Genomic DNA, 14,281 nt, shown 5'->3' on the forward strand with positions numbered 1-14,281 from the left:
TTGTTCGCTAGTCTGCGTCAGGTGAGAAGGTTTGACGAGGCACGTAGCATTAAGTCATCCAATTACGTGGGCAGGGTCCCACCACCAACTAATACACGTTGGATCTAGAAGCAAATGCCACCTGTATTCCGGTCAAACCAAACTAGCTGACCGTATCCCGAATGCGATTCGTCGAAAGTCCCCGCGACGTCCGGATACGCACCTCTTCACAAACCGTCCGATCAAGATCCGACAGTCAACATCGAATTCTTTCTTCCGCTGGTCAAGATCGCGTCCCCTCCCGCGTCATCGAATTACTTCATTTTTGGACTCCCGAAAAGCCAAATCGCTACAAAAGCTGAACCTCCGGATTCTTTCGGCTCGGGGATTGCGGTCGGCGCTGGTTCGGATCACTACAAAAGGATTTCTTCTGGCCTTCAATATACGTCTCGATCCGCTTCGACCTTTGATTTCCGGGAGGATTTGAAATGGCGGCGAGCTTCCATCAATGGGAGAAGGATCCTTTCTTCTCCGCCGCCGATGAGGTGCAGGAATCCGCCGATAGGTAACGTATCTTCCGTCGGTTTCTTTTCTTCTTCCTTGAATTTGATGGAGTTTTACGGTTTCTTTTCTTCCACGATCTGTAGGATGGAGTCGCTTTACCGTTTGTACATCCAGGAGCGGAATAACGCAGCAAAGGCTACCACGGGAGTCGAATTCGCATCCGGCGAGCTCCGTACAGAGCTTCGCACGGCTCTTGGGACCGCAAAGTGGCAGGTGATTTCTGGTCCATGTTGGGTTGCATTACCTAGGGTTTCCTGCGAAACTGGATATGTTCAAAATCAGATTTTTTATCCACCCCTTCTTGATCACGCAGCTCGAGGAATTGGAACGGGCTGTGAGATCGAATGATGATGCATGCTCAGCGGGAGAAGACACGAGAGTTCGGCATGACAAATTCATCGTGGCTATTCGGAGTCAGATATCCATGGTGGAAGATTGTTTGAGGCAGTCCAATTTGGAGCTGGGTGAGACTGCTGTCGCCTGGATCCGTTTGAATGACGGAGAAAGGGATGAGCTTGCACGTTTTCTATCTGGTCCACTGCAAGCCGAAGATGTGCCCAAGTTTTCTTCGTTTGGTGGCGTTGAAGTCGGGAACAGTACTGTTGATATGAATGGAGAGGCTTCCATTGACTGTATGAAGAATTTCTCTAGCCAATCAAGTGAGTCTTGTAGACGGGAGACCAGGGATGAGAGGTTGCATGGTCATGCATCATGTGCCACAACTGATGTTGGATCATGGGCCATTGGGATCCCTGATGAGGGTGAGGATACACCTGGGAGATTACCCGATGATAGACCTAATTTCGTATCCCGAGCGATTTTTAGTTCTGCTGCATTATCAGACGCTTTGGAATCAACACCTAGGATGAGTTGGCTTAGAAATGGACTTGGGAATTGGAGAGGTCGATTTCAACATAGTTTGGTGGGATACATCCCATTGAAAAATGATCAATTAGGTCAGGTAAGCAAATCCTGTTGTGTTTCTTTAATTACGCAATGTTCATTGCTTTAAATGTTAGGTGCAGTTTGCTTTAGAACATCTAATTTGGTTGTTGCTATAGGAAATCAATGCATGTTACGGAAGAAGCAAGAGCTGCCTTAGATACTGTAGAGAGGATATTAATGATAAGCAGCTTTATGGGTGTCTTGGAGCTTTCCAGAGACAACTGCAAAGGTCCCAGTATCAAATTCAGTATGGCCGTCCTATCCAAATTATTCTTTGGGCAACACTTGCTGTTACCTTGATGGGTGAGTTTCTTTGATTTCTTTAGTTTTTTTTTGTAGTTATCAATTGGATTGATCACAATGAGGAGTTTTTCTAATTGTTCTAGCAGACTGCATTGAGTTGAACTGGATAAAGGAAGATAATTTGAGTTTATGACAGAGAAATCAGTAATGATATAATGATAAAAACTATAAAAAATAATGGAAATATGCAATGATTATGTTGCAATGGAGTAATAAACAAAGGGAGGGAAGTGCATAAGAAAATGAAGAAAAGGATAAAACCTAACTTCACGGTGATGTGTTTGTAGTACATATATGTAATACATATCAAAATCATGTTTGTCTCTTGGATTGTTGCTTAAAATGAGTTCGTGATCTTAAACTTTAACTAGGTTTTTCTTATATGGGATTTTTTAATATTTAGCCACTTGTTTTGATCTAAGAAACTAAGAATACATTAATTTTTAATAGGTAACTGGACTATTATGAAAAAAATTGGAACGAAAAAAAAAATCCGGACTTCACCAAGTTCAATAATTCTAAAAATCTAGTTTATGAATAATATGATTATATGTGGAAGACATCACCCCATAGATCATTGATGACCTACATACTGGACTTTGTTATATGTATTCTCATATCAAAGCAAGAAAAGGGGAAAAAGCATCAAACATATTGAAGTTGTATTTTAATCTCTATAGATTAAGATTTGCTGATCCCAAATAGTTGTGCACTATGACTTGTCATTACTTCATAGTTTCGAATGCATATTATTTTTTATTTTCACAAAACATTTACAATTTTACATTTATTAAAGTGCATCATCAGCAACATAATTTGTTGACAACACATGTATTCCAGCTAGCAAATTTACCTATTATAGGTGTCACTAAGGCAAAATAAGTGTTTTGATCTTTTCTATTATCGTAAAAGAAATGCCCTTGATTAGATATGCTCCCACTCCCAGGATTTATGAAAGCATTGCTTGTTTTAAATATAATATAATATTAAAATCTCACTAACTTAATAGCATAAGTATAAAGACTAATATTTTATGTTGTGATTTACTTTATATACCATTTTAAAATTTTATCCACTTTAGTCAATTATGATTGTCATAAACATCATTATCAACAACAACAATAACAAAACTGTATATCACAACTATTTAAGGTCGACTACATGAATCTTTTATCGCTATTAAGATTGGTAAAAAATCATATGTTTAGTTAAATTTATAGTACTTTTGGTCTTTCTCTATCTATCCTTGTTCCATTAGTATTAATTATTTTACCTCTTCTAACTATCATATCCGGAAGTCTTCTCAGCACGTGCCCATACTATCTTAAACAATTCTCTCATATTATTCTATATCGAAACGGTACCTAGTTGTTCACGAATAAGTGTATTTCTTTTCTTATAGTTCTTAGTAACTCCATACATCCATCTCAACATTCTTATCTTGATAACACAAACATTTTGTATATGTTTTTTCTTAATTGTCCAACACTCAGATCCATATAGTATTGTTGGTCCCACAATTGTCTTATAAAATTTTTCTTTTAGTCTCATAATTATCCCATGATCAATCCTTAAAATATTATTTTTTAGTAAAAATTATTTTTTGAACTTCCTTACACTATCACCAGCTTTTTCTTAAGGTTACACTTCTACATTTAGTTTCACCAGGAATCTCCTTTGTTAAGCTCTTAATTTTATTAACTATTATAGTCAAAATAATATTAATATTATCTTCATCTAAGTTCCAAGTTATCTTCCTTTTCATCTTATTTTTAAAAATATTTATATTATCATCTTTATAATTTCACCATCTAATCCTAGTAACTTTTTTTACTATCTTTTTATTTTCTATTTTCTACAGTAAATATATAATATCTTCAAACTATGTTAATTCGTTAAACTTTCACTAGGTATAACTTTACAATTCTTATAATTAATTTTATCTACCTTTCTAGTAAAAAAAAATCTATTTGACTACTCTTGTAATTAATTAAATGTTCATCTTTTTTCCTTAAAGTGAGTATTTACAATTATAAGATCATATGAAGTTGCAAAATTCAAAATCATACAACCATCTTCATTTCTCTCTCTATAACCAAAGTCCTCATGCACCCCTTCATATTAATTATATATTTTCCTTACAAGACTATTCAAATCTCTTCCAATTATAAATTTTTCAGTTATAGGTATTCTTTGAATGATATCATCTAAGCTTTCCCAAAATTATCTGTTGGTTTGATCATCCAATCCGACTCGAGGGGTATAAGCACTAAGGATATTCAAAACATCTTGTCCTTTCATAACCTTTAGAACTATAGTTTTATCTCCAAATCTTTTTACATCTACAACAATATTCTTAAGATCCTTATCTACAACAATTCCTATGTCATTTTTGTATTTAACTTTTTCAGTATACCAAATTTTAAATCCAGTATTATCAATCTCTCTAGTTTTGCCCTTAGTATTTTGTAAGCAAATAATATTTATTCTTCTTTTGATCATGGTGTTTACCGATTCTAATCTATTCCCTAAAAGTGTTCCTATATTCCAAGTTGTTAATCTAACTTTTTGTTCTCGGATTAAATTCTTTACTCCCATTGATCCAAAACAATGAGAGAACCTTTGCCTACTTGGCACCACATCTGCGTGTTGATATGATGGGCTGCTTCTGGGCAACCTAACCCACAATTTGTAATTCGGGACACTTATGTGGTAAAGGTGCCTCACGTCACTTTCGGATGACGGCCTATCAGTTAAGATCCATATTCCTTATTTTATGCTATTTAGGAAGTTGTTATGAGAATACACATTCCTGGGTTTGTATGCATTTGATAGTGCTTTATCAGTAAACAGGATCTTAATGAAGCTATTAGAACTAGAAATGTCATATTTAGAAAGGGGCTAGAATACTTGTTAAACAAATGGATCATCAATTGTGCGATTTGTCTGTTTTTATTGAGCAGATACTTCTTTTTTTTTTTGTTGACAATTAGCAGACTCCAAATAATTAATGGTTTATTGTTATTTTACTGTTGTTGATAATGATTTTAGTTTCTTGCTTTTTCATCAATTACTCAACTCATTTGTGCAGTGACTTTTGTGCGGTATATTGGCTAGTGATTGCACAATGGTATTTGGATCTGGTACATGCGACTTGGATGCTTCAGCGGTGGCTTGTATGTTGCTTTCTTTGTTGAACCTTTTCTAGACTCCTCGTAAGCATGGATAGTGTTTTTAGATAACCCGAGTCACCTGAAGGCATTTTACACTCAAGCTTTTACCCTTTTCCAGACAAAGTTTTCTTATGTTCTGCAGCCAATTTTGCATGTTGACTTTGAATGCATGATGATGAATACTATCAAAAGCTTCTTAGTGGGCTTAATAAATTCAAATGGGTCTTATTCCAAGCTTGCGAACTTGAGGCCTATTAACAAAACTGGTGTCCCTTCCAAAAGGAGAGACAAAAAGAAAGAAAAAAGGTTTTTTTTTAATTGAAAAAGTATTTCACTATATTAAACGATGTACATGATGCAAACTTAAGATCTATTTATTATTTGTGCAGCAATGCACTAACCAAGCATATGGATATTTAGATTTTCACTCACATACACCCAAAACACTATGTTTCTTTAAAGCATCGTTTGGCAATTTATATGCTCAGTGGTTCCTTAAACACTGCTTTCTTAATTGCAGCATTCTGTGGTACAAAACTGAAGCTGACACTTTCTGGACAAAATTTGCTGCAGACTTTGGGAGCAGTTTCACTGTGCAATCAATCTGCAGCTCATTAGAGGTTTCTCATGGTAATGATATAGAAGTTTTGGCCATGTCACGGGACCATTTGTTAGACTTGATCTCTAAAAATAAATTTGGCCTGTGTATTGTTGGTTTCATGGCACACAATGTGATCCTTGGATAATGTAAATTTGGGAAGTTAGCCAAGGGAAGGAATTTACAAGTGGTAGATGCTATGAGTGATGGCCTTTTCAAGTTGAATGTGGTTTTACAAGTTAAATGCTGAAGAATTGGAAGGATTTAAATTTAAAAAGTGTTACCCATTTTACTGATTAGACTTAACATGATGGTGATTAACTACAAAATGTATACTGTGAAAGACAACACTGACCTTTATTTGATGGTAAATTTTTCCTCAAAATGATTGTTTAGTATTTTATGCTGCCATTCCCGAGTACTGAAATGTTCAAGTTGGTTATGAGGAGCCCTTTAAATTAGCTTGTCTACGTAAAAGCTGTGAGATGCTTGATGTGACTCTCAATAGAGGAAATGTCTCTCCCTTTAAATTAGCATTTCGGTGGGACTCAAATCAAAGAAATGACAATTATTAAAATACTCTTTAATTTTTCAAGAAAAAAAAAATAGAGTTGAAGATGATTCGATAATCTAATTAGAAAGAATTCAAATGATGACGCACCAAATGACACGGTTGAGAGTGACTATAAGGTAGGAAGTCTTTTTTATCTTATATTTCTCCCTCATCTTTTCTATATAGATTATTGAATCCTATCAAATTTCAAGTTAAATTCTCTTATATATATATATATATATATATATATATTCATGAATACTCTCTCTCTCTCTCTCTCTCTCTAATGCTGGTGGTTCTGAAAGATGCTTCCTTGAATGCTTATCTTATTGTTCATATGGCAATCAATAATGGAGATTTAATTTCCACAAGTGGGCCGCAAATTAAATATTGACGTAGCAGCCCAACCGCTACAGTCTGGCACAGCAGCGGCTCTCGTGTCCCTCCTGTGAGTGGCCGATGTATTAGGACCTGTCGTTTCTTGCGTCGACTTGTCTTATTCGGTATAATTGCCTCTTTAATGTATATGTGCTAATGATTTTTCTTGACCGAGCTTTGTATCTCCCATTTGGTCTCTGACACTCGATGAGCACAATGTCTTATCATAAGAAGGATGCAATGTGCTTAAAGTAGCGGGTGGGGTCCAGTGTTCGATGTAGTCAACGGAGGGTGTGCAAGTCAGGGACGGACGCCCTCCTCATGTCGATCAGTCACCGTACGTGTGGCGACGGTGCTCACTGATCACATGCGACGGGCGGCCCGGAGCGAGGTCCGGTAGCGGGACGGCGTTGCTGGCTCGACCGACGTGCCGGATCGGCACGCATGGTGGTACGTGCGAGGGAACTCAACTCGACGCAATCTAATCACGATATCCACATCCTCAAGACATCGGGCTGTTCGTTCGTGCCGCGAAACGCGGTGGGGGCCCATTCGAGTTTTCCGAAAATGGTACGGGTAAGACGACCGCGTGGCTTCATCTCAGTCACGCTGATCTGAACGGCACGAACGCTCCACGTTGCCTCCTCCTCGTCCGTGCACAGGCACCAGATTTTTGTTTACGTGGACAGAACCTACCCGCCTCCCGGCTGGAGGAATGTTGATCCCTCGGTGGGACCCGTAGGGTTCCAGATGTCACCCCCACTCACTTGGCGGTTCTCATCGTCAGATCGGTGCGGTGCGACGCAGCCAAACCGCCCGTGGCCTGTGCCTCGAGGGAGTCGTGTCCTGATGGCGATGCGTGTGGTCGAATGATGAATCATAGACAAATTGCGGTTTTTGGTCTATTTGCTATTCGAGAAGAAGATACTTAGGTAGCTGAAAGAGTAAAGAGGGTACCATAGTAGCGAGGGAAGGGAAGAGGGAAACAGAAGAGGAGGAGAGCAGATGGGGATCGTGGAGGAGGCGCACAACTTGAGGGTGATCGGGCGAGCGGATGGGGGGCGGGGGACCATCGTGCTGGCGCATGGGTTCGGGACGGACCAGTCGGTGTGGAAGCACCTGGTGCCGCACCTGGTGGAGGAGTACCGGGTGGTGCTCTTCGACAACATGGGTGCCGGCACCACCAACCCCGACGACTTCGACTTCGACCGCTACACCACCCTCGAGGGCTACGCCCTCGACCTCCTCGCCATCCTCGAGGAGCTCCGCCTCGGCCCCTGCATCTTCGTCGGCCACTCCGTCTCCGCCGCCATCGGCGCCATCGCCTCCATCTCCCGCCCCGACCTCTTCTCCAAGCTCGTCATGCTCAGCGCCTCCCCAAGGTGTGCGTGCGCCCCTTATCGTATTTTCACCTTCTTTATTCTTGTTGGGTCTCTTTTCCTACGCAACCATACACTATACCTAATTGATATCACCGCGAAATGTTTGGGAGGAACTTATGATGGCGGCGGCCGCCGCCTACTGTCTAATTAATCCGTGACTATTACGCTGGTGTACCTCCGTCTTGTTTCTCTAATTCTAACGGTGATCGGCTTGTTTGTGCAATCTTGTGAATGAAATTAACACATCATTTGTAAATTGGGACTATTCATGATGGAAGTTCCACTTCTAGCTTGGATATCTCCGTCCCAAACGAGTGTTCTTGAGGGAAAGACACAAGGACGATTGAATCAAGAAGACAGGCTTCTGGAACTCCTACTTTACAACTTTCTTTGTGGGATTGTGTAACAAAATCAAATTTTTAGATGAAATAAAAGATGCGTGAGGGTTTGTTTACTATTTTCTTTGTGGGATTGTGGAACAAAATCAAATTTTTAGAAGAAATAAAAGATGCGTGAGGGTTTGTTTCTTGTCATTCCAATTTTTTCAGAAGATCTTAAACTAAGGTACTGTATATTGGGATTCTTCAACATGAGGATTCCATATCTTGCTTGGATATCTCCATAATTTAGATAGTACTTTGAGAAGTTTGATCTTTAGTCTAGCAGGAGAAGGGGCTGAAATAATGATGAACGACTCTGGAACAGCTAATTGACTAACTTCTTTTTGAGATTCAAGTATATATATATATATATATTTTTTTTTTTTTTTTCTTGGAGTGAAGACCTCAGAGAGAACATGAAAATTTTATAATTTGATGGAATGATCCAGTGATTTGAACGGACATGTTAGACCTAATTTTTTGTGATATGAATCAGGGGAGTACGTTAGACGATTCAGACCTCCACTGTTATAAAATTTAATGTAGATTTTGGGTTCTGCTGTTGGAGGATTGAGATGATTAGACAAAGAACCAACAAATGACCAAAAGTCCAATTTTTGACTACTTCAATTACCATTATGGTTTGTGGTCTACCAAATTCATACTGAACCTGAAGAACCCAAGCGCTTTGTGGTCTCAAGCTGAAACTTGTAAGCGCATAGCGTTTGCATGATGGTTACATGCTTTATAGAAAAATTGAACTTTATGATGCAGACATTACTATGGCTTTTTAAAGTTGAATTGTGAGTTGCTAAAGTTCCCCATAATGAACAAAAGAATAGCATCTACATGCATGATTCTTCTGATTTGCAGCCTAATTTCTCAAGAATAACTTTTAATTTTGAAGAGTTTGTGTTGCTAAATATTCTGGGCTCAAAACATCGTGACACAGCATTAAATTCTTAAGTGCATGTGGTTGTTTCTGCTTATGGATAGTCATACTCTTCTAATTCATTGTTCAGGTCAGTGATTATATCTTGAACAGTCTACTTTTTCGAATTTGCAGGTATTTGAACGATGTGGACTACTTTGGGGGTTTTGAACAGGAAGAATTGGACCAACTTTTTGATGCCATGAGATCGAACTACAAGGCTTGGGTCTCTGGATTTGCACCACTAGCTGTCGGCGGAGATATGGACTCCGTGGCAGTCCAAGAGTTCAGCAGAACGCTTTTCAACATTCGCCCTGACATTGCCTTGTGTGTGGCTCAGACAATCTTCCAGAGTGACCTGAGGGAGATACTTGGGCTTGTTATGGTTCCGTGCCATATCCTGCAGAGCAGCAAGGATCTTGCAGTCCCTGTTGTGGTGTCTGAGTATTTGCACAGGAACCTTGGGGGCGAGTCAATCGTCGAGGTTATGTCCTCCGAGGGTCATCTGCCCCAGCTTAGTTCTCCAGACATTGTCATCCCTGTTCTTCTCAGGCACATACGGTATGACATTGCAGTTTAGGAACAGAATCTGATTCTTCATAACTACAATGAATCACACGATCTCTTGCTTTTAGTTTCAGTGGCTTCTTTGTGCTCTTCGCTGTAAAACATTTTAGATTGATTTGTAATGCTACAAAGTGCTTGTACTCGTAACATTATCTACAATCAGTTTGTTTTCATGATTTAAATCGATACCAACCTGTTCCAGGATCTTTGTTTTTCCTTGATGGTCCGCGTGCTGTTTTATACATGTTGACAGAAAGCTATTGTGTAGCTAATCAAGGTTCATATTCTGGTTGTAATTTTCTGAGGATGATGATTTTAGTTTACGAGCAAGCTCGTTGCTTCTCATAGCAGTGAGACCATCATCATCAATTCATGACGAAATGGCAAATTACAAGTCCGATTGGACACTAAAATCAGGTTGTTAATTGCATAAAACACTTTGGATCGAGGGCTGCACTTATGGATGTCCAACAATGAGGTTTATCTGTGTCTTCCTTTGAGACGGTATTTGGTTCTGAAATCCTTGTGGTGGGATCAAGAAAAGTCTTCAAAACAGAGATTCTTGTTATTAAGCCTTTTTCTTTTTCCTCTTCCTCTTCTATTTGAATGCAGCAGAAATAAGTTGAAAGAAGGAGAACATTGGGATTGTTCTTTCTCATGGAATCGTGATCTTTATTTGAGTCAGGGTGTTTGGATATATAATCCGCTTAATATCTCCAAATCAAACAGTTTGCTGTGCTTCATATCGGTAACGCGACTTCAATTACTGTATGTGAAGCTGTGCATCGGTCCAGTGCTGTTCCTGAGACTAAATCTCAAGAGTAGATATATTTATATTCCATGTTCTTGCCCTGTTCCAGATTGAAATGTATACAGATATTGGTGGAGGATATTGAAACTGTTCGATTAAATTTCAATCTAAATCCATCGAAACACAAGTAGATGATAACCAAACAAAGCATCACTGATACGACAACGATTCCAAGATGTTCTGCCGGTAGACAAAGAGCACTTATTCGAGTGAGGGGTTCCAACTTCACTTGGTCATCCCTGTCAGGCCAGCAGAATAACGATACCAGAAAGCAAAGGAAGCAACCACGAGAGGCAATACGAACTCGATCGCCCCAAGGCATCTGATCTTTTTGTCATCCTTGATGGCCGAACCGGTCATCACATGTGCTCGTGCCTTGGTGCCTTCTCCAGCGTCATCCTCGGCAGGGGCAGCATCGGCGTGCTTGAAGCCCCGCATTACTCCCACCTGGTACTTGAGCAGAAGGCCGTATGCTGCCTTGCTGTGCCCGATGGCCTCGAACTCTTTGGTCGCGTCCTTGCCGCACGCCTCAAGCAGCACCTCCTCCCCCCCCGGGTGCTCTTCCAGGAACTTTGTCACATCTATCACCTATACACATAGGATCTCAAGAACATGTCATCGTTGTGTGTGTGTGCGTGTCCGTGTGTGTGTGTGTGTGTGTGAGAGAGAGAGAGAGAGAGAGAGAGAGAGAGAGAGAGGACCTGTCCATTGATGACAAGCCAACAATCGTTCCTGGTGGTGTGGAGGGCGACATGGGAGAGGTCGAACACTCGGGGGTTTCCTCCCATGGTTGTGTGATAGCTTGAGGAGGTGCAGCGGCAGCTTTAGAGAGAGAGATTTACGAGGGAGATGAGGATGGTTCTCGTGGTGGTTATACCGGTCGGTCAGATCGAACTCAGTCTCGAGAGATTGGTTGGATTGTTTGGGCGCGTGGGTGGTACGATACCTGCTGTGTTTTCTTGAGTTATTGCTATTTGGCTATATAATTCGATTTATTTATTCTTTTTTGGGGGGGGGAAAAAGATTAAGGGTTCGACCCAAATCTCAATCAAAGATTTCTGGAAGTTGGAAACTCGTCAAGTGTTGGAAATAAATACTGAAAAGGGTGGCGTTTAAGAACACTGTATAGGATAATTCTTGTTGACTTCGACAACAACAAAAACATAAAGAAGGATGAGTTGTTTGTTGATCCCAAGCACGTGGATCTCTCTGTGTCTTGTTCTTAAAGTTGCACCACCACCTTTGCAATGGACAGCAGCAGATCTATCTATGTTTGCCAGAAGGCAGAATCCAATGGCCAAATGGGACTTGGAAGTTGACCTGTCGTGGCAATTGGGGGCAGTCTGATGGCAGAAAGATGGGTAGTTTGTATGGCTAACAAAGCCAGTTTAATTGGATTTAGACATATAAATCCTCATCTTACATTACCGTTGTCGGTGTAAACAAGGCCTCCGGACCGGATGATGGGGGATCTCCCTGGGACGTTCCTCGAGACTGCTGAGATGGTCGATTGCGGTGGTCCGATCAGGACGTGGTCGCTGTTTCCTCCGGGAAGAAACTCCCCGCCTGGGCGTTTAGTGGGAGACATCTGCCTTCGCACCTGCACAAAGGTCGGGTCGGGAGAGCTCGGCCCGACCCCTCCGACGATCAAGTTAGTGAACAGTCGTAGGGGGTTTATTATGTTGTTCTTCTTTTCTCATTTTCTTCTTCCTTTCCTCGGAGCACGAGGGTTTTTATAGTGAGGATTACCGTTGCCTGATGTGCCTGCCAGCAGGGAGCAAGATCGTACTTTTGGTACCGTCTGACATTGATGTTAGCGTGGCGTGAGGGATCGAGCCTGAGCATGGTGTTTAATGCGCCTTGGTCAGCGTTCCGGTCCGCGTTGACTAGGAGCTGTCAGGTCAACAGGGGCGTGAGGCATCATTTGAGGCAGCTAACGTCACCCGAGTCTTATCATCATTATTACCCTCATCAAGGTTGGATTTAGACGTATAAATCGAAAGCACTTTGGATTAATCCAAGAAAGGAAGATGTTGAATATTAAAATAAATTTAATTATAATTTAAAATGATTTTAACAAATTATTGAAGCCAAGTATTATATGCGTCATATCGTTAGACATCTAAATTGTTTCTTGCACTGTTTTGTTATTTTAGGTGGACCTCAAAAAGAAATAAAGATCGTCGAATTACTAGTCTAAGTGAAAAATCTAATATTTTTAAAATCGTAAAAATAATACATATAATATTATAAAATAATTTTTTTGGTATAATGAAAGAGAATAATAGAGATGAAAAGAAAAAAAACATATAAAGAGGATGATAGATATATCTATGAACAAATACAATTTGGTAGCTTTGAATATTTGGAAAACATATGTTGAGAACTTTAATCTTTTTAGAAATTAAATGATCTTATTAGTCGATGGATGGATGATGGATCGAATTTGAATTATAAATTATCGATATAATAACTTGTCATGTTAGAAGGGTTACGTAAACATTGGTGCATGTTTCATTAATATACATTGATCCTCATTTACTGACAAATAGAAATCTATTTCTAGATTTGCTTTACTAACCATGTTCAATGAATCAAAGAAAAGTTTTGGCTATAAATCATCTATGTTTTCGAAGAACCTCAATCTATCTCTATCTCCATCATAATTTTAGGGTAGAGGAGAAATTACGACGACGAGTCCTACCACTCCATTTTTGAGGTTCAAAGTTTGATCCCATCTCACCCATCATGAAGGGAAAGAAAAGTATGTTTAAAAACTATTTTGAATTTAATCTTTCTCCTAAATATATTTTATAGTTATTATTATGAATATGTTTTTTTTTCGTATATAAATATTTTGCACTCAATTTCTTCTTCTTCCAGCATCTTTCTGTTTTCAAGAGAAAAGAGATTAACTAATATAATGTCCCCTAGGAAATTCCTGAAGGGGCCATAATGTAAGTAAAATTCCCTTGTACGATTTCCATTAGCTTTAGCTCTACCCTTATTATGATCTTATGCTAATAATAGTCTTCCATGTTTTGTAGCTGGAAGAAAACAGGAAGGCTCAGGAGATTGTCTTCCGAGATATGTCACATGACTATCAAGATTTAGTCGATTCGATTGGAGCAAATATGTATTTGGATATTGCAAAGTGTTGGTGCTTTGTGCTCTCTCTTGTAAATCAACCATGTACATGGTCCGAACTTACAACAAGGATCCATCATTTTATGTGGTCCATTTTATTGTCCATTGCAATACAAAGTTAGCTGGTTCTGAAACTAGCAAGGATTTCATTCTTCTTCTCTAAACACAGGTTGATGAATGATGATAAAAGCAATGGCAACTTGTATAGTGCTAGTGTGACATCACCAATGGCAACTTATGAGAATGTAAACATCAACATGTATTAGCCCAAGCTGAAAGTATTTACTCGATGTTAATTGGTTTCATATTTCCTATCCATTTCACAAAATGTAACTTTATAGGATAATTCTGCCTCCTATGCTAAGGAAAACAAAGTAACAAGCACAAAGATTTGCAAGGGGGAAGACTACTAATCTCAGCATCAGCAAAAGTGGTGATGATGTTGCAAAAGCTTATCTCTAACAAGTTTTTTTTCTTTTTTTTCATCTCTAAAAAGTTAAATTCAGTGCATGATGCTCTCAAGGGTCAATAAATATTATTTTCAAGAGTTAAACCCTAATCTCCAAGTCA

At 39.4% G+C, this 14,281-nt stretch overlaps 3 protein-coding genes across 6 annotated transcripts; 2 read left to right on the forward strand and 1 right to left on the reverse strand.

Annotated features, from left to right (window-relative positions):
• Window positions 1-12: 12 nt before the first annotated feature.
• Window positions 13-5,854, forward strand: LOC135624635 (uncharacterized). Of its 4 annotated transcripts, none has more exons than XR_010491756.1 (6): window positions 13-544; window positions 627-756; window positions 857-1,504; window positions 1,605-1,791; window positions 4,883-4,967; window positions 5,485-5,854. XR_010491756.1 is itself a non-coding variant. In XM_065128458.1 (5 exons), exons 1-5 carry the CDS (start codon window positions 468-470, stop codon window positions 4,906-4,908), a joined length of 1,068 nt encoding a protein of 355 aa, XP_064984530.1. In that variant the 5' UTR covers window positions 13-467; the 3' UTR covers window positions 4,909-5,854. The 4 variants fall into 4 exon arrangements, 2 of the variants coding, with proteins under 2 accessions (XP_064984530.1, XP_064984529.1); XR_010491757.1 differs by having other exon boundaries at window positions 5,538-5,854; XM_065128458.1 differs by having other exon boundaries at window positions 4,883-5,854.
• A 1,460-nt stretch (window positions 5,855-7,314) lies between these two features.
• LOC135624636 (probable esterase D14L) lies at window positions 7,315-9,957 on the forward strand. The gene is made up of 2 exons (XM_065128459.1): window positions 7,315-7,875; window positions 9,322-9,957. Exons 1-2 carry the CDS (start codon window positions 7,499-7,501, stop codon window positions 9,764-9,766), a joined length of 822 nt encoding a protein of 273 aa, XP_064984531.1. The 5' UTR covers window positions 7,315-7,498; the 3' UTR covers window positions 9,767-9,957.
• A 675-nt stretch (window positions 9,958-10,632) lies between these two features.
• LOC135626057 (cytochrome b5-like) lies at window positions 10,633-11,418 on the reverse strand. The gene is made up of 2 exons (XM_065131245.1): window positions 11,266-11,418; window positions 10,633-11,152 (listed from the first exon to the last, which is right to left on the reverse strand). The coding sequence occupies exons 1-2, from the start codon at window positions 11,350-11,352 to the stop codon at window positions 10,790-10,792; spliced, it is 450 nt and encodes a 149-aa protein (XP_064987317.1). The 5' UTR covers window positions 11,353-11,418; the 3' UTR covers window positions 10,633-10,789.
• Window positions 11,419-14,281: the final 2,863 nt, after the last annotated feature.

The sequence above is a fragment of the Musa acuminata genome, chromosome BXJ2-10 (assembly GCF_036884655.1).
Source record: "Musa acuminata AAA Group cultivar baxijiao chromosome BXJ2-10, Cavendish_Baxijiao_AAA, whole genome shotgun sequence".
NCBI lineage: Eukaryota > Viridiplantae > Streptophyta > Magnoliopsida > Zingiberales > Musaceae > Musa > Musa acuminata.